General features: G+C 39.0%; 1 protein-coding gene across 3 annotated transcripts; it reads left to right on the top strand.

The window, feature by feature from the left end:
* Positions 1 to 4,508: 4,508 nt before the first annotated feature.
* Positions 4,509 to 22,314, top strand: gramd2b (GRAM domain containing 2B). 3 transcript variants are annotated; one of them, XM_078249829.1, is made up of 14 exons: positions 4,509 to 4,662; positions 9,143 to 9,259; positions 9,424 to 9,511; positions 11,048 to 11,117; positions 11,728 to 11,831; positions 12,841 to 12,936; positions 13,172 to 13,243; positions 14,299 to 14,388; positions 15,127 to 15,238; positions 16,538 to 16,696; positions 17,554 to 17,629; positions 17,959 to 18,063; positions 18,594 to 18,675; positions 20,878 to 22,314. In XM_078249829.1, the coding sequence occupies exons 1-14, from the start codon at positions 4,583 to 4,585 to the stop codon at positions 20,917 to 20,919; spliced, it is 1,293 nt and encodes a 430-aa protein (XP_078105955.1). In that variant the 5' UTR covers positions 4,509 to 4,582; the 3' UTR covers positions 20,920 to 22,314. The 3 variants fall into 3 exon arrangements, with proteins under 3 accessions (XP_078105955.1, XP_078105954.1, XP_078105957.1); XM_078249828.1 differs by having other exon boundaries at positions 13,172 to 13,297; XM_078249831.1 differs by having other exon boundaries at positions 4,583 to 4,713; positions 13,172 to 13,297.
* The last annotated feature ends 1,681 nt before the right edge of the window (positions 22,315 to 23,995 follow it).

The raw sequence follows: 23,995 nt of genomic DNA, 5'->3' as shown, positions 1-23,995 counted from the left end.
AGCATTGCAAGCATATCATTATCAGAGTCAACAAAAAGTTATCGGAATCAAAAAACATTGTCCTTCTTCCTGTCAAAAACTGATGCCTGCATTACCCACAGAGCAACAGTTCGGTCAAAGGTTTTTATGGTGTTGTAGTAGCAGCTAATGTAGCCTGTTCCTGTAGCTAATTCAACCTGATACCAAAAAAAAGAAATAAATTCAGTAGAAAGCGTCTATCAAAGTCTTTCCACAGACGTGACTGCAGAAACATCTGTCCTGTTAGAGCACAGCTTCCCAAACTTCTTCTCCCAGGCTCCCCTTCTGCAGATACAAATATTGAATGAATTTCCAATATTGTCTGAAATTACATAAAGTGGTACTAGGGATGTAACATTGCATTTCCATTTCCAACTTGAGGAACATATTTTTTTTAAGCAGATATCCTGTCAGACAAATGGTACTGACAGCAAATCCTGAGCTGCAGTTCATCCAGTTTGTGTTTGTGTTTCAAAGGTCTCTGTTTACACACCATCACAGCATGCAGGAGACTCAGCACTGTTCCCTGTCTCACTGTGTCACTACATCTATCTATAAATTGCAGAAACTGTCTGTCTGTCTGTGTGTTATGCGCATATCTCTCGAAAACGTTAGTCTGATGGATTTCAAACTTGACAGGTGTCTTGCTACGGGCACGAGTAAGTGCAGTTTGGATAAGAAATGCAAAAGATATCGGTAAAAGAAGCACACATTGGCTTTTGCCGCTCTAGCCGCTGGTCACTCCCCCTCTGCTCACTGAGTGAGCAGTGAGCAGGACCAGAGACAGAGAGCAGCAGAGCTTTGGCAGCTAAAATGTGACATACACCTCAGGCCCACAAAAATGTGCAAAGTAGCACTACGTTAACGATCAAACGACACGAGACAACGTCTCCCTCTCTCTCTCTCTCTCTCTGCGTGTGCGCACACACACATACACACAAACGGTCTGGTTCTGGTGGTTGATGAACGCAGATATGTGCTGATTAGCTCTCATAACGGGCCAGTTGGGTAGCACACTGCCATGAGTCCATGACGCTAATGTCTGATTACTCCACATTGTCATTGTGATATTTTGTGATTACATTCTGAATCTGCAGCGTTCTCTGTCAGGTAAATACAGTAGTACAATGTCTTCCTCTGATGTAGACGTAGCCTACACTGTAAGTCAGTAGTAGGCTATACAGTGGAGTTGCATTGTGATTTTGGGTCCTTCTGTAAGTCATTTTGGGGTACAATTTGGTTTTGAAGAATTCTACAAGCAGCAATACCACAGGCCAAGCAATTGACCCGTTCCAAACAGGCACATTTTGCACTGCACTAGTCTTAATATAATTAACACAAGCAACTTAAGTAAATTACATTTCAACTTTATTTCCAGAGTAGATTATCCTGCTGTAGCATTTGGCATTTCAAAGAAAAATATAATATAAACACCATGGGATATTACTGTAAGTACTACAAAAAGATATTCATTAGTATTCACGTAATCAGACTTTGGAGCACAGATAGATAGCCTGCAAAGTGCTAAATGAATGAATCCTGAATTTTCCCTCTGGGGCTTAAACAAGGGTTTTGTCTTATCTTCATCTTAAAGTGGCTTTATGTAACTTTTGGTTTGTGTTGATTCTAGCAGCCGCTTTGGACAAAAGCAGTAGTGTTTTTACCACACCTCTTTAGTAAACTGTATTGCCCACCGTAGATCACTGAGTTAGCATTACCGGGAGGCCATATAGTTGCGATGAATGTTTTGCTTGGACAGAAAATCATTCATTTACAATAAAAGAATAAGTTACAGATGCATCGTCGCATTTCCAGTGTTGCATACGGTAACTTAGCCTACTTTGGATGTCTCGTGAGCTAAACCGGGTATCACTGTCACTGTCGCTGTGTCAAAGCATTAAGAGATTTTTGTAGCAACCAACGTAATAATAACTTAGATTCATATATCGCAATTCATGAAACCCACGGACGCTTTACACGTATAACGTTACAGGGGGACAAGAGAAAAGAAAATAGTAGGCCAACACAAACACTGACTAAAAGGAATAAAACGTCTGCGCTAAATGGAAGGGGGACGTAATTTAATGTTGGCTACTGACTTACAACCACATCACGCAATCTAAAGTTATTTTACAATCCCGTAATTGTCTCCATCTGTTAGGTAAAAGCAGGCTTTTCCGGTGTTCAGCCGAAATCTGTGACCCATCAGAATGTGTTACTGTAGCGCCGTCTACCTGCTGCAAATCATTCTGTGACTTTACGGGAAAAATGGGACCTGGACCAATGCCTTACTAAAAACGGTTACACTTTACTTGAAAGTATCTACATAAGAGTGACATGACACTGTCATGGACGTGTCATAAACATTATAAACAAGTCATAAACGTTTATAACATAACGCTTCTTTTAGTAAGTGTCATTCGGTTTTTGTCATGACAAGTTATGGTTAGGGTTAGGGTTAGAGTTCATGTGTCATGACTGTGTCATGTCACTCTTATGTAGCTATACCTTTGAAGGTATCTACATAAGAGTAAAGTAGAAAAGCTATATAAAAAATAGCATTCTTTTCACTGTTAGTTTGGTTTGCTGTTACAGTTCATTTAAGACCATTGTATGAAAAAAATGACAGTGCTTCAGAAACATTAAAAAGTTACATATAGTCACTTTGAATAAGAGTGTAAAGAACACAGAGACAAATAAAAGTGAAAAACTGCAACATGTGCAAAACTGCAACATGTGCAAAACTGCAACATGTGCAGAACGACAATAACTAATAATACTCATCTGGTCATTACAAAATATTCACTTTGAAACAATGAAGGAAATGAGAAAACTGAAAAAAAAAGATGAATCGAATTGAAAGTGAACAAATAGATTTGACAAACAACTCAACACTGTGTGTGTGTGTGTGTGTGTGTGTGTGTGTGTGTGTGTGTGCTTGCCAGTTTGTAGAGAAATTGACCCTGCGACAAAACAAATATCTGATAAAAGAAACTGATCTGTCAGTAACACAGATCAAGTTTTATCTGGGTGAGGGTTCAGGCTTGGTCTAAAGGTGAAGGATTTAGGTTCGACGAATAGTTTTTAAAAGCTGCACACAGTGACTGTTCCCAAACTGTTGTTTAACAAGAAATAATGCAGCACAGTTTCCCAGTGCCTCCAGTGTTCATGCTAAGCTATAGGCTAACCACTTTCTGACTCCATCTCTGTACTGAAAGCACAGACATGAGATTTCTAGATTTTCCCATTTCACTCTCAGAAAGAAAGTGATTTCCCAAAATGTTGAACTATTCCTTTAAGGTTAGACTTATGTCAATGAGAGTCCTCACATTTGAAGAAGTATAATTGTGTGTGCTGGACTGTGTGTGTGTGTGTGTGTGTGTGTGTGTGTGTGTGTGTGTGTGTGTGTGTGTGTGTGTCTCATATACATGTATGTCTGTATATCCTAAAGGGACAGATAGAGCACATGAACACTGACTGATTGTCATTGTGGCCCAGTGACCCTCAGCTGATATCACACACACATACACACACACACACACACACACACACACACACACACACACACACACACACACACACACACACACCCTTTGATTCATTTTTAGGCCTTTTTTTCACACATACAGAAGCAGGATAATAGGCAAAGTTACAGTATATATCCTCATTGTACGTCTTCTTCTCTTCCGGAGATAAAGGAAAGTTGATGTTTTACAGTATAAACCTACCAGACATGACTTATAATAAAGAATATATAATATCTGATATTGGCAAGGCAAAATTAAATCACCAGATTCTCCCTGCAACACAAACTTCATGCACATCGTATTCTTTTCCATGAAGAAAGCATCAGTTCACTGGACTGCAGTCAGTGTAAAGTGATACAACATGTATTCTATCTACCTGACCTCTTGTCCTGCATTACACCAATCTAAACAGTAAAAATAATTAAACAATAAAACGTTTATGACAAAAAAGGAAACAGATCAGATTTCATCCTGTCTGTGCAGGTAGAAAATAGAAGAAAGTTTTGTGCCTATGTAAACTGAGCCAGAAAGAGCTGCCTGGGAAACCACCGTACCATGTTCCTACTGACACCAAATATCTCATATTGTTCTATTGTGAACATTTTATGTGACAAGAAAAGAAAATATTAAGATTTTAAAGTGTACAGCAATGTAGAAGAGAGCAAGAATGTCACTTTACTCTAAAATGTCACTGGTCAAAGGTTTAAATGCTCTCTCTCTCTCTCTCTCTCTCTCTCTCTCTCTCTCTCTCTCTCACACACACACACACACACACACACACACACACACACACACACACACACACACACACACACACACACACACACACACACACACCCCACCCCACCCCTTCCTGCCGTCTGATTGGCTGTGACATGTGACACCAGGACGCCCAGCAGACACTCCCACAGGCAGGTGAGGTAGCAGAGGATCAGGCTGCAGGGTTAGTTCACCTCTCCATGTTCAGGACAGACAGACAGACAGACAGGACAGACGGGTGTTTGGTCTGTGTAAAAGTTTAAAAGGTGTTGAGCGGGATGACAGAACAGTGTGTGAACCAGCAGGAAGATGCCAGGAGGCGTAACCGAGGAACTGCAAAGCATGAGGACAGAGATCTGTGAGTTTGTGAATGCAAACAGTCAAAGGGAAGATATAAAGCAATATATTGGTAATAATAATACTTGTTGTTGTTGTTGTTGTAGTTGTTGTTGTTGTTGTCAGTTGTACAATGAGTTCAAGTAGTAGTTGTTATAGCAGTAATAGTACCTCTATGAGTGTTGGAACAACTAGTCAGTTAATCAATTGGTTAATTGATAAGAAACTAAAAAAAAAATTCTGGTTTGAGCTTCTCAAATGGGCTGCTTTTCTTTCTTTCTTTCTTATCAAAGATAATAATCCTGATCTGTGTTTACTTTTTGTTGACCGATAACAGAAATAAGTTAGAGAAATGTCAAAGATATGTTTGAGGTCATTTAGAAACAGAGTCTCCTCCATTACAGAGTTTGCCCACAAGAGAGCACTGACAGGTTTATTTTGTGACCAAGTTACACAATATATTCTTCAAGAATCAAATTTAAAAATCTATTATCAGAAATGTTTGCATGATTGTCTAAAGTTGGGACTTACAACTCTGTGCTGCATGGCTTGTGTGTTCAGGTGCATTATGTCACCATTTATGTTAGTTAGGGACTGTTCGTTATTTATTTAAGGGGCCACCGGAGGAGTTTTGGGACCTTTTGGCTAAAAGGACTCGACCCTCCCCTCACCAGTAATAATTTTTCTATGACCCTCCAAAATGATTTGAAAAAGTGGAATGACCCTCCCCTTGTGTGCTATTATTACTATTACTATTTGATTTTTTACAGCCATGACATACATGTGTTAACCTCTGCATTCTCATCTTATACATCCCACTCCTCTGTTATGGTATGGTGGCCATTTCAGTAGATTTACTCACTAACATTGTTGTGAAAACACAGTAAGCATGGAAACTAAATGCACACTTCTTGCATTACTGCATTACTTCAAATACTAAGTTACTGCTCTAGTAAACTAGTATTCATATGAAATAAAACAATAAAACATTGAGACCATTCAGCAAAGGACACTGGGAAATAACCAATTCAACACTGGTTGCTATGGACTCGTCACTAGGCTTCCTCAGTCATTGTATATTTTAGCACAGGAGTGTCAAGCTCAATGTCACTAAGGGCCACACTGGATAAGAGAATCACATCAAGGGCCAGACCTGTATAGTGTATTGACATGCTTTTATTTCATCGAAAAAGTCAAATATCTTTGACTCAATTATTGCATGTCTCATATAGTCTTCTCACTTACAGTTTGGTCGACATAAAGCCCTAAAAAAGTGAGCAAAAAAAGTTCCAAAGCCATCCTAGAATTTAGCAAATCAAGCAAAACAATGATTACATTTTCTAAGTAGTTTACCACACAGCTGACTCACAACAAGCTCTTTCACAGCCTGAATATGAAAACTCTCTGCTTCTGGGGGAACTTCTGAGTCTCAAAGTCAGCAAATTTGCCAAATTCTGCTTTGAGTGTCGCGTAATTGCAAGTTGACAAACAGTTTCCCATGTTTTTGGTTTGGCACGCAACTAAAGGTGGGCCAAAATATATTGTGAACCTAGATTGATACGCGGGCTGGATCAGAATGTGCGAGGGGCCGGATTTGGCCCGCGGGCCTTGAGTTTGACACGTGTTTTAGCACATAGGTAAAGCTGCCGAAGCTGAACATTATATTCCAAAACATATATGTTTATTTTTAAAGCAGATTTTAAATTACATTGTAACAATTTAACAATTCGCCCTTATGAAATCCAATCGCGACACGGCTGTCTTGGAACGCAATAGACAGACGCTTAAATTCAACTAAAATGTAACAGTGAACAATCAGTGTTGGACCTCCAGTCTGTTGAGATGCCTCTCCAAACGCAGAAACGAAGCACAGTCACACCATAAAATGTTAAGACACGTTGAGAAAAAAGATCCGTATTTTTCCGTAATCCAATGACACGAAAAAAAAGTAATCCACAGCGATCAGTAGATCCACAAACAGAGTCACGGTGTATCCAGCAAGGCCTATACGAGCGTCACATTCACCAGCCAGCTCCAAACACGTGAACGAGGCCTCTCCACTTCGCCGTTTAAACAAAGTGGAATAAATGTATAAAAGTCCAAATCTACACAAAACCCGCAATCAATTAGTAAGCTGACATCAAATGTATATACATGGCATTTAGGAAACCTTTATTGCAACGTTGGCACGGCAAGATGTCCAGACTAGTGCAACAGTAATCTTCGTTTTTTGTGTCCTGCTGCTCCCATCGTCAGCCAGGTAATATTTTTTTTACTAAAGCAGTATATGAAATCTGATGTATTACCTACCTCCATTTAGTTGTTTTGTGTTCTTTAAGATATTTATAAAATGTCTGGTCATGCCCGATATAATTAATTATTCCACTCATTTTTTAAACAATGCAATTACCCGTTTCAGCCACCAGGGGGGCAGTGCTCCCTCTGCCCCCCCAGCAAACTCATAGGTCAGATCCATCTGGTAGCGAAGGAGGGCAGAGACTAAGAGCTACTTGAAAAAATATGCACCAAACAAGCCACTTTGAAATGTTGCTGTTTCATGAATACAAAGTTGGGTGACCCCCCCCTCCTAGACTAAACAATGTTGGGTGACCCTCCCTACAACAAAGAATAAAAAGACATGACCCTCCCCTATTTTCCTCCGGTGGTCCATTCCATAAATACCGAACGGTCCCTAACTGCATCTTATAACAATTTATCAAGATCAACATGATGATTTTTTTTTTTTTTTAATGCCTTATTGATTATTTATTGGTTGTGTTTTGTTGTTGTTTGGATGTACTGAAAAGTGGATGTCGTTGCTGTATCACTGTACTAATGTCTTGCTGCTTCCTGTTGCTCTGCATGTTCAGTTCAGTTTATTTACAAAACAGTCAAAATACAAGTACAATCATGAAACCTAATGGAGATGTGTGAAATGGGACTCCCTGATAAGCTACACGAAGCAGATACAGTAGTATTTAAAGGTCCCATGGCATGAAAATTTCACTTTATGAGATTTTTTAATATTAATATGAGTTCTCCCAGCCTGCCTATGGTCCCCCCAGTGGCTAGAAAAGGTGATAGGTGTAAACCGAGCACTGCGTATCCTGCTCTGCCTTTGAGAAAATGAAAGCTCAGATGGGCCGATCTGGAATCTTGCTCCTTATGATGTCATAAGGAGGAAGGTTACCTCCCCTTTCTCTGCTTTGCCCGCCCAGAGAATTTGGCCCGCCCATGAGAGAGAGACATCATGGCTTGCAAAGGAGCAAAGTGGCAGTTGGTCATGGCCACACCCTAACCCTCCACCTTGCCCCCCCTCTCTCCTCCTCAATAGCATTTAAAGCTACAGACACAGAAATGACACATCCTAAGGAAAGCTCATTGTGGGACTGGCTCTAGTGGCTGTAATTCTGCACCAAGGCTGAATTTCAGGAAAGAGACTTCAGATACAGTATTAGGGGACCACTAAGGCCTATATAAAAGAGACTTCAGATACAGTATTAGGGGATCACTAAGGCCTATATAAAAGAGACTTCAGATACAGTATTAGGGGACCACTAAGGTCTATATAAAAGAGACTTCAGATACAGTATTAGGGGACCACTAAGGTCTATATAAAAGCATCCAAAAAGCAGCATGTCATAGGACCTTTAAAATGTGTCTTAATTAATTATAGATTTGAAAAGTGTGTGTGTTAAACAGTAACATTTACAACCTACAAAACACCTGAGACTAAACAAAGACCCTAAGAACTGACTCTCCTAACCCTAATAACTATGAAATGATCCCAAGACATTTAATCCAACAGTCTAAACATTGGTTACTGGTTTCAGAATAGAAAAACTAGTTTAGAAGTCCCAAGCTGTTTAGGGTATTCAAGCTTTAACATATTTTAGTAGTAACTGCTAAAACATAATATTATCTGGCAAAAACATGGATTCTGCGCTGTCTTGAGAATGCTTAATTTGTTCCTGATAATAGCCAGCTGGCAAACTCTGGCACATTTATAGAAATGCTGCCACAGAAATGCTAATGTGCGTTATCCTTACAAATAAATAAATGGATGAAAATGAATTGTTGGATTTTTTTTTAACTCTCAAACATTCATATTAGTATCAGGCTCACTCTAATCAGGAGCCTGATATCTATAATTGGTATTACCGTATGTCTTGATACAGTCTCTCCAGACCCAGTGAAGTCATTTATATACAGTCTGGCTTGCGGTAGATCTCTTAAATATCAAAAACAAAACATGGTGACTGTGGTGTGAAATAACATGGACTTAAAAAGATACAGTGGAGTTTCTATGACTTTTATTTCTATGACTTTTATTTAGTCAGATACTAAGCGGATTTAAACCCAGACTAAAGTGTACATTTATTCCACCATAACCTACTCTCTCTCTCTCTGTAGCTGCTCCTGCTGGCTGCCTGTTGCTGCTAAATCAAATATCTTGGATGTTTTGTTGTGTTGTCTGAATGTTGTTTTCTTGCTGTCTGCAGTTCCGATGTAGACAACATGGAGGAGCGTCAGAGATTTGAGAGGATGGTCAATGAGCAGCAGGCCAATGATCCTGAGCAACAGGAGCTGTCAGGCAGGAGGAAACCAGCTTTAGTCAGGTAAACCGCAGTGTAACTGTTCGTCTGTTGTTGTTTTAATTTATGTAATTTTACTTGGTGACCTTTAATAAACATGGTTATATAAATATATTAGAGTATAAAGGGTCACAGAGCAGCAGACAGTGATGTAAGCTATAATATTATATGATATAATTCCTCTGCAGATCAAAGACCTTCGACCACTCTCTGCTGACTCAGGTCCAGCCAGAATTAGACTCCAAGATAGAGAGGAAGAAGTCTCACTACAGCCAGGTGAGCGTTCATTAAGTCAACTCTGATACATATTTTATAACACCTATAAACATTACAGCACGGGGACAAATCTCAGACAGTGAGTGATATCAGATATAATTTGACCCTTTACTTTCATTGATGTTAACGCAACTGGTGAGCAAATCCTACATTGGGTTGAATAGGGTAATGTTTTTTAACTAATATATCAAAGCAAATCAAAATCAAAAGAACTTCATTTTTCCCGTGAGGGAACTTCATATGTGGTCAGGCACATTCAGACACAACACACAACAATAATCAATACTAATCATATCCGAGAATAAATAAATACTTAAAAATACTAAAAACTAAAAACGAGGGTAGGAGTAGAGCATATCAGCATGAATCCTTCCCAGTTGATTACTTACATAAAGACATTTTTTTTTTGTATCACAAGTTTTCTGAAATGTGATGTTGAAATATGCACCGTCTACTGAAACATGCTCTAATTTGCATAAATATCCAGAACATGTCAGACATTTTGGCACATTTTGAGGCATCCGCCTGTAGATTCTTAATCTTTTTCTCCTGTAATTTCTCGGTACCTGCCTTGCGCTTTGGTGGTCATTTGTCCATTTTAACGTAGATGCTTAACTTCCAGCATAAGCATAACTATTACAGCTCGTGTCTCAGGTCCGTGAGTGGGGAAGGGGGTTCCTGGATTTGATTGGGTCAGGCCAGTGCCAATAAAGAAAATTAACCAATGGGCCGCTGTCAGTTCGTTATGGGCCGGCGCGGCTAAAAAGTGCGTCGGCCCACCGGGAAAATGCCCGGTATGCCAGATGGCCAGTCCAGCCCTGCAGAAACATTGGATAAAGCCAGATTCAAAATTCTTGTTTTGTTTTGTTGACATATTATAGTCAAATGTTGTAAAAAATGTTTTGGATATCTCTTTTTATCACTCCATAAATCAGAAAACACTGTCAACAGCCATCAAATGTTTTAATTTCCGCCATGTTTTTAGGAACAAAATGTTGTATAAATTATGCTACAGACACGAACAAAGTCCTCTGTAGAAACCTTCAGAATAATCAGTAGATAGGAGTGAAACTGGAAAGTTTGGTATTAAGTGCTACTGAAGTGGAGCTTTCTGGCTCAGAGTATGAACCAGATATATATATATATAGCCTATATATACCCTTAGAATAAATCTACAGACACAAATAGACAAAGTTAATCAAAATAAATAATGTATTTTGAATGTTTTCTTTCCACTAGAAAACGAAATGGCCCAAAATCTCAACAATGTTTTTTGCCTGTAGTGTAGGGTTATTTTATAATGCCACAAAATGTCAAACTAAATATCGACTGCTTGAGTGCAGGAAGAAAATTGGGCATTTAAAACCCAGTATCTGCAAAGACTGAGTAGTTTCTGCTCTCACAATACAATCAATATTTACATTGTGCAGTTTAGCAATGTGCAGGCTTCACTGTGCATTATGGATTGTGTGTGTGTGTGTGTGTGTGTGTGTGTGTGCGTGCGTGCGTGTGTGTGTGTGTTGTGTTGTGTTTCAGCTTTCGAAGAGCAACTGCCAGTACCATAAAATATTTAAGGAGATCAGCAAAGAGGAACAGCTGAGACAGAGTAAGTCTTTAATGATCACAACTTTCCGCTCCACCTTAAATACTGGATGAGGGATTAAATCATTGCCGAACATTTTATATCTGCAGAGATTTTTGTTCAACACTAGGTGATGATTTAAAGGATAGGTTAACTATCTTAAAACAATACTGACATAGATAGCAGCAATTTGCGTTTGACAAATCAGGTGGAAAGCGTCCAAAGTTGCAGTCTTATGTAATGTAAAATTCAACTTTATTATGTATTTTTTGCATGAACATTTACTGAAATTGCTTCGTCACAGCCAGTATGAACATGACTAATAATCAGTGACCAAAAACTATTTGAGTGTTACATGTTGGCATGAAAGTATGGTTTTAAGATATCATTTAATGCTTATAACAGAACTACAGGACTAAATCTAATAAAAAATGAAAGTAAATAATTTAAATTAATTGAATCTGTTTGAATAACTTTTTTTTCTTCTTTTTTTTTATGTTTTCAGTATACAAATGTGTCTTTTTCAGATCCCAACACTTTTTTTGTTGTTTCTATCTTTTCCCCCCACTAAACTATCATTTAAAAAAATAAAGTGTTCCCTTCAGTAACCTGATGTTATTCACCTGTTTGTCAGGTTACACCTGTGCTCTGCAGAAAGACATCCTCTACCAGGGACGGATGTTTGTCTCTGACCACTGGATCTGTTTCCACTCCAAGGTGTTTGGCAAAGACACGAAGGTACAGTGAACTGAGATGACTGTTTCTGTAAAGTACTGTCTTCTTTATGTCAAAAATGCTGTTTTTCATACTTAAGGTCAGTTTGTGGTGAACACAGTGCTTTGTGCTAGAGCTTGTTGCAAGGAATAGTCAGCTGTTACACAAACTCCTGGGCAGTTAAGTGCTTGAGTTTCGTTTTTTTTTCCCCTAATAATGTTTTAAAACTTTCTTGTGGCAGCAATAGAGGCAGTGATGTTTCCTGTTTACTGTACGGGACTCTCACACCGCCTCAAAACAAGCTGACAAGTCTGATCGCCGGTTACATGATTGGCCACTGCAGAGTGACGTTGGGTTGTGTTTCTCCAAAAGACAATCTGTCTCAACTTTTTTACGTAGCCCACTATACACTAGCCCTCATTCAAAATGAAGGAGAATAAAAAAGGGAGAAACACCTGCCTAACCGGCCTAAGTCATTATTTTGAGAAAGTTTCTTATTATAATGACTTACAGGATCTTTTTTTCATCACATTGGCAAAAATGGGCTTCCATAAATCCACTGCACTCCTGAGGTTATTGCACCAAAAAATGCCTTTTGTTAAAGTCAGTAGTCATTTCAGCACCACTGTTTAATAGACAGCTCCTCTACTTTTAGGCGCTGATACTTGTTTTCACGTTTCAGCACTTTGTCAGAGCGCTCTCCTTTGTTCTGATAGCTTTCTTTTCGACCTCTCTACTTTCCCAATATAAAAGCCTAAAAGAGAGTCCTGGCCAACATGGCAGCACAGTATACACAATTTATAGCAACTGTTATGTTTGAAAGAGATGTTATAGGAAATAGTATTTCCCTGCTTTCAGTTTCTGTTCATACTGTGAAACTAAATCATCTCACAGGATTCCATTCCTTTGACTGATGAGGTTTCAATGACAGTGTGACCACTACTTCCCACAGGATGAGTGCTTCTGTAGCAACAGCATGTAAAAAGTAGTCCCTGCTGGGCTGACTGTTCATCCTGCTGTTTGTCCGTCCCAGATTGCCATCCCAGTGATGTCCGTCACACACATCAAGAAAACCAAAACTGCCATCCTGCTGCCAAACGCTCTGGTGATTGCCACTGCTAACGACAAGGTGAGAAGGAAGACTCTTGGTCTCACCTCAGCATCATTTCATGGCTCACACATGAATTCCTCCTTTCACATCTAAAGTATGTTGTCCAACATAACAACACAATAAACCAGCAGGGCTTATCTTAATTATCTGTGTGTTTGTGTCTGCTTTTAACAGGTTCAATAGTTTTGGTCAGTCAACATTGTCAGCTTCAAATATCTGTCACACAGTAAAATGTTTGTGTTTTCTGTTGCAGTATGTGTTTGTGTCCTTCATGTCCCGAGACAACACCTACAAGTTCTTGATGTCCATCTGTCTTCACCTGGAGGTACAGACTGTCCACATGCAGTCATATCTTTTTCTGTTAGACAGCTGTTGCCAGGTAGAAACCTATAAAATGCAATTAAAGACACTATTTTCATGTTTTTTTATTGATTTTAAAATACATTTCTGTGACCTTTTTTGTGTTGTCAAATATAAACATGTAAACTCAGAGATACATGATGATGAAATTAAAATCACATGAGCTTTTCTTAGTTTTTTAAAGTCTTTTTTGAAGAATTCAAGAACATTATGCACACACAACGTAATAGCAATTGCATTAGCCTCAACTGGTGTATTGTATGAAGGACTTTACATATGTTTACAAAGAATATAATAATGAGGTATAACACAATAACGATAAAATACATCTAACAAGTGCGCAAACAGCAGTAGGAAAAGTCCAGTAAATGTACAGTTTGACATTCAAACATTCAAGAGAAAGAATGAAATTCATAAACCTGACAATGGTCAGAAACAACAGACATTTGATGTGATATTGGACAAAACTAGACTCGCTTTGCCAGACTCTCCTCCACCGCGGCGCTGTGGGGGAGGGTCTGGCTATAGTCCACACAGCATTCCACGATGGGAGAAAAACGGGCTCTGGTTTATTGCCCACGGTGCCGCTGCAAAATAGTCTTGGGGAGGAACTTGTTTTGGTGGAACATGTGTACGTTCAAAAGTTGTTTTAGTCGTGCAACAGAAAACTCAGATTGGACAGAGAGTCTAGCTAGCTGTCTGGATTTACCCCAACATCATGAATATAGACTAGGCAAAACAGATAACCTGAGGAGACAGATAGTTTGTTAACACAGAACCACCTGAGAAGCCGTCATTGGAAACTGTTTGTAAAAGGGCGAGGCACTTTCAAAAAATACCTGGCAGGTGATTGGATGAACCATCTGTCTATTGCGTCTACAATTGTTTTTGACAAGCATTCACGGCCAAAAAGTCAAATTGCAACGACTTAATATGTTTGTGATATCAACCAGCTGTTTTTAAATGAAAACGTACTCTATTGTATACTAGAATACTACATCTGATTGTATATGTGTACAGGAGAAGAGTCCGTGCAGCAGCCCCATCCCCTCCTCAGCGAAGAACAGCTTCAGGGGTCAGAGGTCACCTCAGTCGCCTCACTTCCCTCTGGTAAGTCCAACACAAACACAAGTGTACAGCACCAGCTACAACATGATGGATGTAGTAGTACTTTGTAGTACTGATATATATATATATATATACACACACTACTGTAACTGCACTTTTACAATGATCTTCCCAGTGAATTCCCAGAGGAGGAAGTTATAGAAACACTCACATAATAGCTGAGACAAAGGTGACAACATAAAAACAAAGAGGACCAGTGGTTTGTTTTCAACGAAGCTAAGAAGAATGTTTATATTTTTCTCGAGCAGTCCACTCAGCGTACAGGAGGTGAAGAGTTATGGGAACTGTAGTTGTAAAATGCTAACAAAATACTTGATTTATGGAGGAATGTATGTTAAAATATGGACCTAAAACTGCATTTCAGAAACACACCCTCTCTCCATTGAGGTGAGCTAGCAGATGGAGAAGAGAGGAGAAATGCAAGAACTGCTAACTATTCATACTGCATATAGTTATATTTGTTTTATACAACCAACAAAACTGTATCCAAGGGTAGTTGTCTTGTCAGTGTATTCCTCTCTGACCTTTAGCATCAGCCCAGACTTCATATTGTATTGCTCAGCTTTTTTTTTTTTTTTTTTTTAGACATTCACCTATCTATTTATCCCTCCTGCTGACATATATGTAAGAGGACTGAAAATTGGATTTCTGGTGCTCAATAAGTGACTCACCCACTAGGCGACATGTTGTGTGTGTTTGTGTGTCTGTGGATTTCTGCAGAGTTTTCCAGGTGATTTCTGTGATCTGGACGTAGCAGTGAGTAAGAAGAGGCAGGAGATGGAGGAGAGCAGCAGCTCGGACTCCCAGACCCCCGACTACGACAAGATAGCAGGTTAACTAACCGACCAACCAATCAGCAGCAGTGTAGCAGTCACATAGTACAACTCCTATTTTTGAGGATCCACAAATATGACTCGTGAAACTCATCTCTCGCTGTGAACAGCTTTTACTAAATTAACAAACAGCAGCAGAAACATGGGCTCCGACATCTGCTGCTTCAGATGCTGTTTAATATTTCCCGTCTTCATTCTTTATTTAATTCAGTTTTCTTCCTTTCTTCCTTCAGTATTTCACTTCCATCTCCCTGTACCCTCCCTCCACTGATTGTGCTCACATGAGAAACATACAGTTTTGTCCAGTTTCAAAGTTTCACTCTGTGAAGGGGTTGTTGACGAGCCTGACATCGCCAGACCAAATCACAAATGTGAGTTAGTGGGGAACCTTTCAGTTCTTTTTTTGAGCAAAGGGAACGTTATCAGTGGCTGTAGGCCAAGATGCTTTTGAACACAGTAGGATGGACCAACAACCAATCAGAGCAATGAAATGTGACGTGGCGCTGAGCGGCAGACAAATTCATTGTAAAGAAAAAGTTCTCCCGGGTCCAATACAGTGGCTGGTTCAGATGAGTTTAAAAAGCAGTTAAAAACAATTATAACATTTGTTAAAGAGAATATAAGGTTACACTTTACTTATCTACATAAGAGTGACATGACACAGTCATGACACATGAACCCTAACTCTAACTCTAACCCTAACCATAACTTGTCATGACAAAAACCGAATGACACTAACTAAAAGAAGCGTTATGTCATAAATGTTTATGACTTGTTTACAATGTTTATGACACGTTCATGACAGTGTCATGTCACTCTTATGGAGATACCTTCAAGTAAAGTGTAACCTTATATTCTCTTTAACAAATGTTATAATTGAAATGTGCTATACAAATAAAGCTGTCTTGCCTATCTTCTATCTATCTGCCATAGCAAATAAAACATGAGCTTGCAGATTTGTCTGGTTCCCAGGCAAACTGTTTACTTTTTTTCCCCCTGCTTTTTATTTCATTCATCGCTGCCATAGGCATTGAGGAACATTCATTACACCTGGGAAAACCTCAAGTGAAGACTACAGGAATGAAGCGTAGAGGAATGTAATGTGACACCTGGACACGACCCACTGTTTAACAATGGGGAGGAAAATGAAAAAAGAAGGCCATTGGGTCTTAACACGCCGTGGAGTTAATGTACCAGCAAAACCAAAACAAAGCCAGAGTCATGTTCAAGGACACAGGCAGGTTTCCTAGTGACAAGTTTTCCCATTCACACTGCTGCCTGTTTCTCCAACGCTGCAGAGTTCCCCGTTCCTCAGTTCCTGGATGTGTTGAAGCACAAAGACAATGCAGCCTCAACTGATCATCCAGACCATGAACACAAAGTGAAGACCCAGCAGCAGAACCAGCAGCAGAACCAGCAGAGCTCAGAAAAAAAGCAGAACGACACACGCCACGCTGGTACGAATGCTGTCCTGTCTGCAGTACCTGCACAAGACCGTATAATATGTCTGTAATCCTCCAGCTTTATATAATTCAGAGCTGCAACGATTAGTCGACTAATCGTTTAGTCGAGGGACAGAAAAATAATCGCAAACTATTTTGATAATCTGTTAATAGTTAGAGTAATTTTTCATGCAAAAATGTCAGCATATGCTGTTTTCAGCCTCCCAAATAGGGAGATTTCCTGCTCTTTTCTGTTTTATATCTTATTAAAGTGAATATCTTTGGGTTTTGAACAAAACAGGACATTTAAAGACGTCCCCTTGGTCTTTGAGAAACTGGGAGGGACTATTTTCCCTTTTCGAGAATGAAAATAAACCGTTAGTTGCAGCACTAAACTCAGAAAAAAACCCCAATATATTATATATAATCATTATATAATTATAAAGTTTGTATCTAACATTCCTCCAAAATGTCCTGATCTGACAGTCCAGGCATCATGCTGAATGTTTTTATAAACCCACAATTTTTATGTGTATGCTTTATTATTTTGAGACGATAAAGTTAATTTCCCTCCCTGATGACTCTTTTGTTGTTATTAAGATAAGAGATAGAACAATTTATCCCGAGGGAAGTTGTTGTCGCAGCACAAAGTAGGAAAAACTGCAAATAAAACAAGCTATAAACAATACAGATTATCAGTAAGGTGAAAAAACAAATGTACACAATGCCTTCAAATGTATCGTAATTGTTGACAAATAACAATCCGATTTTTTCTTCTTCAAAATCAACAAAGGACCAATGAAGTTTATGTTAATCTTCGATCAATTAAAACATGTATGTCGGTTGAACAAATAGATTTTTTCTGTTGTCAGGCTCAGGGCTGGTGATTGGCAGCCGGACTCTGAAACCAGTTTCTCTCAACACTCTGCTGTTCATCTACATGTTACTGTGAGTCCAAGAATCCAAGGATTCGTCCTATTCATTCATCTGTCCACTTGTTCATCCAACTGTGTAATTATTCAGCCATTTATTCATGAAATTATTCAATGAAACATTTTGCAAATTCGGCCTACATTGATCAACTGATTTAGCTATTTATTAATCTAATAATGCATTAATTAACACACTCCTCTATTTGTTTTTTGAACTATCATACGTTCACTCACTTCTCTCACTTATCCAAAGTTTTCTTTTTATCTGTCCAGCAATCCTTTCTTCATTGATTGATTGATTGATTGTGTGTGTGTGTGTGTGTGTGTGTGTGTGTGTTTCCTCAGAGTGTGCGTCCTGGTCTTGTCTTCCTGTTACCTGGCCTTTAAGATCATCTCGTTGGAGCAGAGACTGACGACGCTCGGCTCTGTCACCGAGTTCACCCACCACGAGTGAGTTCACTGGAAAAGTCCTGGAAAACATGAAATTATACAAACTGAATTGAAAGAGTTTGAGAAAATATAATTTATGTTCCTACTTGTTGAAACCCCTTAGTTACCCGCCAGTCTGTTAGCTTGAAAAATAGCTGGAAATTTCCCAAATGTAGATCCTCCAAGGTTGGGACCAATTCGTCACTAATATAAGATATTTTTTACTTTACACGGAGGGAAACAAACAAATAGTTTACTATATACATCATGATGTCACTCTAGCATCTGGGAAATGGTGTTTGTTAAAGACAGCTTAAAAACAGAAATATTAAATAAACAAAAATATAACGTTATTTTTTAAGTACAGTCTTATCTAAACATATGAAGTGAGCCACAGTACATACTGTTGAGAAAGAGGCGGTGGTTACACTTGTCTAAATGCTACTTTTGGGATCACATACACAGTGTTATAAATCAGATCCTGGTTACTGTAAAGTATAAGATGATATGATTTTGCTCTTTATCTTGAATTTCATATTTATTTTCCCCAGAAACGACTTTCTGCGGGGAAGTGACGTTAACACGGAGCTTTTCTCTGAACTACTAACCATCAACCTGATGAAGCTGGAGAAGGTCGGTCAGTCCGTCTTTCTGTGTCCTCCAGGTTAAATTTAAGAGAAAAATTCCTGAATTTGTTCCCATTAACATCAGTAAATTCTAACAAATCGTGTTGATAATTTATATTTCCAAACATCAACAGTTAAAGCTTTAGTGCGTACATTTTTTATATTAATAAACGTCCGTTACATTCAAGTCGTTGCCAAATGAGTTGCTACAAAGCTAATTAAGAAGATTGTGGCGTCCGGTGACATTCCCGCACAGAAGCTCAAGTGAAGATAATTACCTCTTCTGAAGAGTCCATCATGTTTTTTTAATCCTCCGTGTCCTCCTTGGCTACTAGCAACTGCGTGCGCGATCACGTAAGGCTTGTGTCATGTGGACGTGCCGACAGTTTTGTTGTCATTACTTAGTGTTCCTCATGGGGGTGACAGAAACTATGCACTATAGCTTTAACTGGGAAGAAATTTGGGGATTTGTGGGAACCAATTGATTGAACCAATAGGCTTTTTGATCAGTTTACAAAAAAACTTGGAAGACTGTATATAAGACTAAAATATCTTGGAACTTATCGTATACTTTCCGTATTCAGCTGAATTCATTTACTATAACCATAAATATTGGTTGGTTTTTACCATACTCCCATTGTTTTTTATTTATTTGTGTACATAGTAATCTCTTTTTCATATTTAAATATCATCAAAAAGTTGAGGGGAAAAGTGATAATGTTTGAGCCCCTAACTATCCAATTATTGCACAATGGTTTAAGCTGATGCAGTTAAAGTATCCTTTGTTCAACTTGGCCACAAAAAGACTTTAAACTCAACTACTACAAATTTGACAGCGGGTAAACTTGTGGTAGGGATGTTTTCCCCTTATCGACATGTGACACCACACTTGGTGTCAGAAACAGAAACAATGCTAGCTTGCAGCTTGCAACTGTTGCCGTTAATCAAACATTTATAGTCAGTGATCTGTTCATAGAGAAACGTCAACGTTATCTGTAAGAAGAGCTCGTCCTCGCTCATCAATCAGTCACTACTCGGTGTGTCTGACCTACATTAAAATTTCAGGCTGACACTCGTCTCCTTACAAACAAACAGCAGCAGCAGCTGACAGCCATGTTTAAAATTGTGTTAATAAAGTGCAGTATCATCAGAAAAAAGGGATCCAGACTCAAAATTGGATCAGATTGTAACTGACTTGTCCACTTCGAAATCCACTGAACCTGGTTGCAAATATTATATATTGAAAAATAGGATCCTAATCAATTGGAAATGTGATTATTTATATGTATTTAGAGGACTCAAATGCAGACAGACACCATATGACAAGTAGGTAGGATGAAAGGAAATGTATTAGAGGCAAGGGTGAGGAACAGGCTTACCAGCTGGCAACATGGGGTTAGCATTAGCCAGGTTAGCCATTGTTAGCAATACCAGTTGATAACAATGCATTGCGCTGTTTTTTTGTGTGCATACAAACAGCGTAACAACATGTCCACAGATAGAAGTTGGACAGTACTGTGTGTACGACTTATTTAGCGAGACACAAATAAGATATAAGTGCTAATAACTGTATGTTACTACAGCTCTCACTACTGTTGATGCATGGGGCATCCATGTTGGATTTTGAGCTCAGGGTACTACTTAGTTGTCCGAGTTCCGAGCTTGGAAATCCGAGGTCAGGGGGCGTGTTTCCGACTTTGACCACGGAAAATCTGACTTCCGAGTACAAATGGAATGTACTATTAGATTCATATTTGGGGTCAGATGGCTAGGAAGCAAAGAGCATTCTTTACAACCTGGCCAGGTGCAGGTTGAGATGGGTAATTGGGGAATGGGCAACAGGTGATCAGGTAGATGTAGGACTCAGGAGACTGGTGGGAAAGTCTGAGGACATATGGTGGACGGATGGTGAATGACAAGTCATCAGCAGGGTCACACGGAATCTGCGGACGCAGAATTCTGCAGCGTTTTCCGCAGTATTCCCGCAGATTTCAAACAGATTATAAAATAAAACTAGAAAATAGAATAATTAACACAATATTGTTTGCTATATTCTGCAGATTTTCATTCTGTATAAAAAACAACAACTAAAAACTATTTAAAAAAACAATCCCAGATTCTGTTTGGATCTGGTCATCAGATATATTTATGTGCATTTAATTTCATGTAATAAAGCAACAGTAAAAATAACACACATCTGTTCTTTCAGGTGCAGAAGAACCTGCAGAGACTGCTGGACGAAGCTGCCTGAATGTACTGGAAACCAGTATATTGTGCTGTAAACAGTTCTGTAAATATACTGTAAATATGTTGATTACTATGGTAGATAAACAGGCAATACTGAGATGCATTAACACATTAACATAAAGGGCTTGAAAATGATAATACGCACAAACACTTTATATTCTGTTGAAGGGTCCAGTGTTTCACCTGTAAACCAGGTCCAGCAGTGATGTCACAGTGTAGCCTACTAACACACCATGGAGTATACACTTCTACATCGCTGAGGAAGTTGAACCACTGGTCAACAACAGCACATAACTACCAGCGGCAGTACCAGACCCATCTGATTAACTTTTCAGTGGGTGAAACATGATACAGTAGTGTTACAATAGTACTGCATCTGAGTTGTACATCTGACGAAATGTAGTAGAAATAGCAGTATTAAAAGCTCTGACATTTAAAGTAATTAAAGTAAATTTTGGAAGGCAGTAACAGTACTTTAAATCTGTCGCTCAGTGGAACAAAACCTACGTTCAGTTCATGTTGCTGCATTTATTTTTAAAGTTTAAAGAACAAATGTTTGACCTCGGCTGTTTTTCGGTCACTTTGAACTCACTTCTGTTTACAGTATTGCAAATCTGAAGGGATCAACGTGGTGTTCTAAGGTCTGGATTTAGCTTTTGACTTTTGCCCAGTTGCATGGCTGACATATTTCTATCTGTCTTCAAGCTGTACTTCATTTCTAAAATAAAAAAATGAAAACAGCTTAAAACCTACAGTGCAATTAAAGAAGACGTTAGCTGCTACCTCTGCCTTTATGGGGACTCTAATAGTCCTTATCTTTCACATTTATGTGAACATAAGACATATATATATTTATACATTGCGTCCATGTCCCTGCTGAGCACAACACAAGCTGATCAGTGGTCCAGCAGGTCAAACCCCCTTGTAGTTTTTCACATTGTTGCTTCACTGTGAGCATTGTGATCCTTTAATCTTCTACATTTCCCCCCTGCATTGTTTGGTTGTGTGTTGTATCCCTATTTTTGCAAGATGTATTGTAGTCATTCATTCTGAATAAAATCCCTGATGCATTCAGAAAGTGCATTCAACAATTTTACTACAGCTTCCAGTGCTTCCCCCATATTGTTACTGACAGTAAATTATATATGACAGCAACCATAATTAAACTTAGTATGTGTATTATTGTTGATGTTTTATGCAGACATTTTCATTTGTGATTTGACCACCAGATGGAACAGTAAAGAAGTTTCAATTCTTACACAGAACGTTTCTACTGGGTAAATTAACTGTATGTTTTGATGCATCAACTGGAACATTGACATGCAGCTGTAACTTTGTGTAAACATCATGAAGCTGACTGTTACAGAGATATGAATGACTGTAATTTCATTCTGTAAATATAGAAACTATATACAGATTTTCCTCTGTTGGATAAACTTATATTTTTGCTGTAATGTTTCAGCATTTTTTTGTTTCTCTCAGTTATACTGTATATGCCACATTCTCTGTTAAGGTGCTGTTAGTTGTCGACCTGTCATTTACCTATTGTTGCTGTTGTTTTTATGCTGTGTTCAGGTCACATGGGAGTTAGTTAGTTAACTCCAGTTTATGCCTTCTGGGTTTTTCAAACATTGAAATCCTTTTTTAAAGGTGCTTTAAGCGATGTTGGGTGACGTCACTTCTTGTTGACGTTCGAAGTATTGTCAAACAAAACGGAGGCTAGCTCGCCCCTCCCTCTCCAACCCATCCCCTCCCCCTCCCTTCTGCACACTAACCCCCCAACCCCCACCCCCAAATCCTTCTTGTTGGTTACTGGCTAGAACACTGTTTGTTATGTTTTGTGGTGCAGGTTGGCACAGTTTGTTTTTGTTGGCGTTTGTGGAGCCTGGGCTGTCTACAGAGACCGCATTTTTTTTACAGTGTGTTCAGGGGACAGGCAGCCAGCGGATAGTGAGCAGATTTTTGCTGTATGTGACACAAAATGGTATAGCCTAAAAAACGCGTGACATCGCTTAGAGCACCTTTAAGTACGGTGGCCGACAGGGGCAAACGCCCTGCAACTTAAGAAAACACATGCAAATAGACAAAACACAAGCAAATTAAGAAAACATCTTCATTAATTTGACAACACATGCAGCATTCAGCAAATGCGCTGCAAATACACACAACACAACCAAATACATAAACGCGCTGCAAATAAAAAACGATGCAAAAAGAAAAGCACACAAACCGGGAAAACAAATGCAACAAAAAAACGCAGCATCCAGATTACACAACGGAAGTTCTCCAGACCTCTAGAGGGAGCAGCTAGTGGAACAGCTGGATTTTCGACCCCACGGGAGAGAGAGAGAGAGAGAGAGAGAGAGAGAGAGAGAAACGGAGGGGCACGTTCAATCTCATCTCCCTGTGCAACTGCTTTGAGATCATAGACTGTAAATATTAAGTCTATGTTTGAGATATGTTTGGTGGGTGTGTCTCGGCTCAGGTCACAGACGTCTGTAAACTCGTGGTGATAAAACATTTAAAACTGCATCAGCGTTTAACGTTGACGTTTTATTAAGCCATATTACATGAGAGGGTTTAATTTCGAGGTCCAAAAGGCGCATTACTGAAGTATAGGCCTCCTCAAGTGTAATATTGTGATTATACAACAACGGTTACCAACAAAATAAGTGATCAATCTGTATTCATAGTGTGGAGCAATTTGCTCTTGAAATACAAAAAACAAACAGGATTTATAGTCCCTCCCTGTTTAGTAAACCAGCCAATTTACCGTGGGATTTATCAAACTGAATAAATCCCGCTCGCACATATAAACACAAAACTGCTTTGTTACTCCAACATGTTGTAAGTAAGACATCTGCTGAAAAAGTTATTGTATTCATTAGCATGATTGCTGTACTGTTTAGTTCAAAAACATCCAACACACCAAAGTACAAACACATAGCGGACCAGACACAAGCTTTTATTTTGAAAAGACGAAGCCTGGGGACGGCACCAGCCAGGAGGGCACGAGACGGGGGCATAGACTGTGTATGTATATATATATATATACATATTAATTTAATATACAGTCTATG

This window comes from Sander vitreus, chromosome 5 (assembly GCF_031162955.1).
Source record: "Sander vitreus isolate 19-12246 chromosome 5, sanVit1, whole genome shotgun sequence".
Classification (NCBI taxonomy): domain Eukaryota; kingdom Metazoa; phylum Chordata; class Actinopteri; order Perciformes; family Percidae; genus Sander; species Sander vitreus.
The sequence above is the reverse complement of the archived record's forward strand: the minus strand, read 5'-3'. Positions and strand labels throughout refer to the sequence as shown.

Excerpts from the sequence above, each read along its gene's own strand:
- gramd2b (XM_078249828.1), top strand. The coding sequence starts at position 4,583 with ATGACAGAACAGTGTGTGAACCAGCAGGAAGATGCCAGGAGGCGTAAC. Across the intron at positions 11,832-12,840 it reads TGTTTGGCAAAGACACGAAG|ATTGCCATCCCAGTGATGTC; the intron begins GTACAGTGAACT and ends TGTCCGTCCCAG. Across the intron at positions 14,389-15,126 it reads AGTCGCCTCACTTCCCTCTG|AGTTTTCCAGGTGATTTCTG; the intron begins GTAAGTCCAACA and ends GGATTTCTGCAG.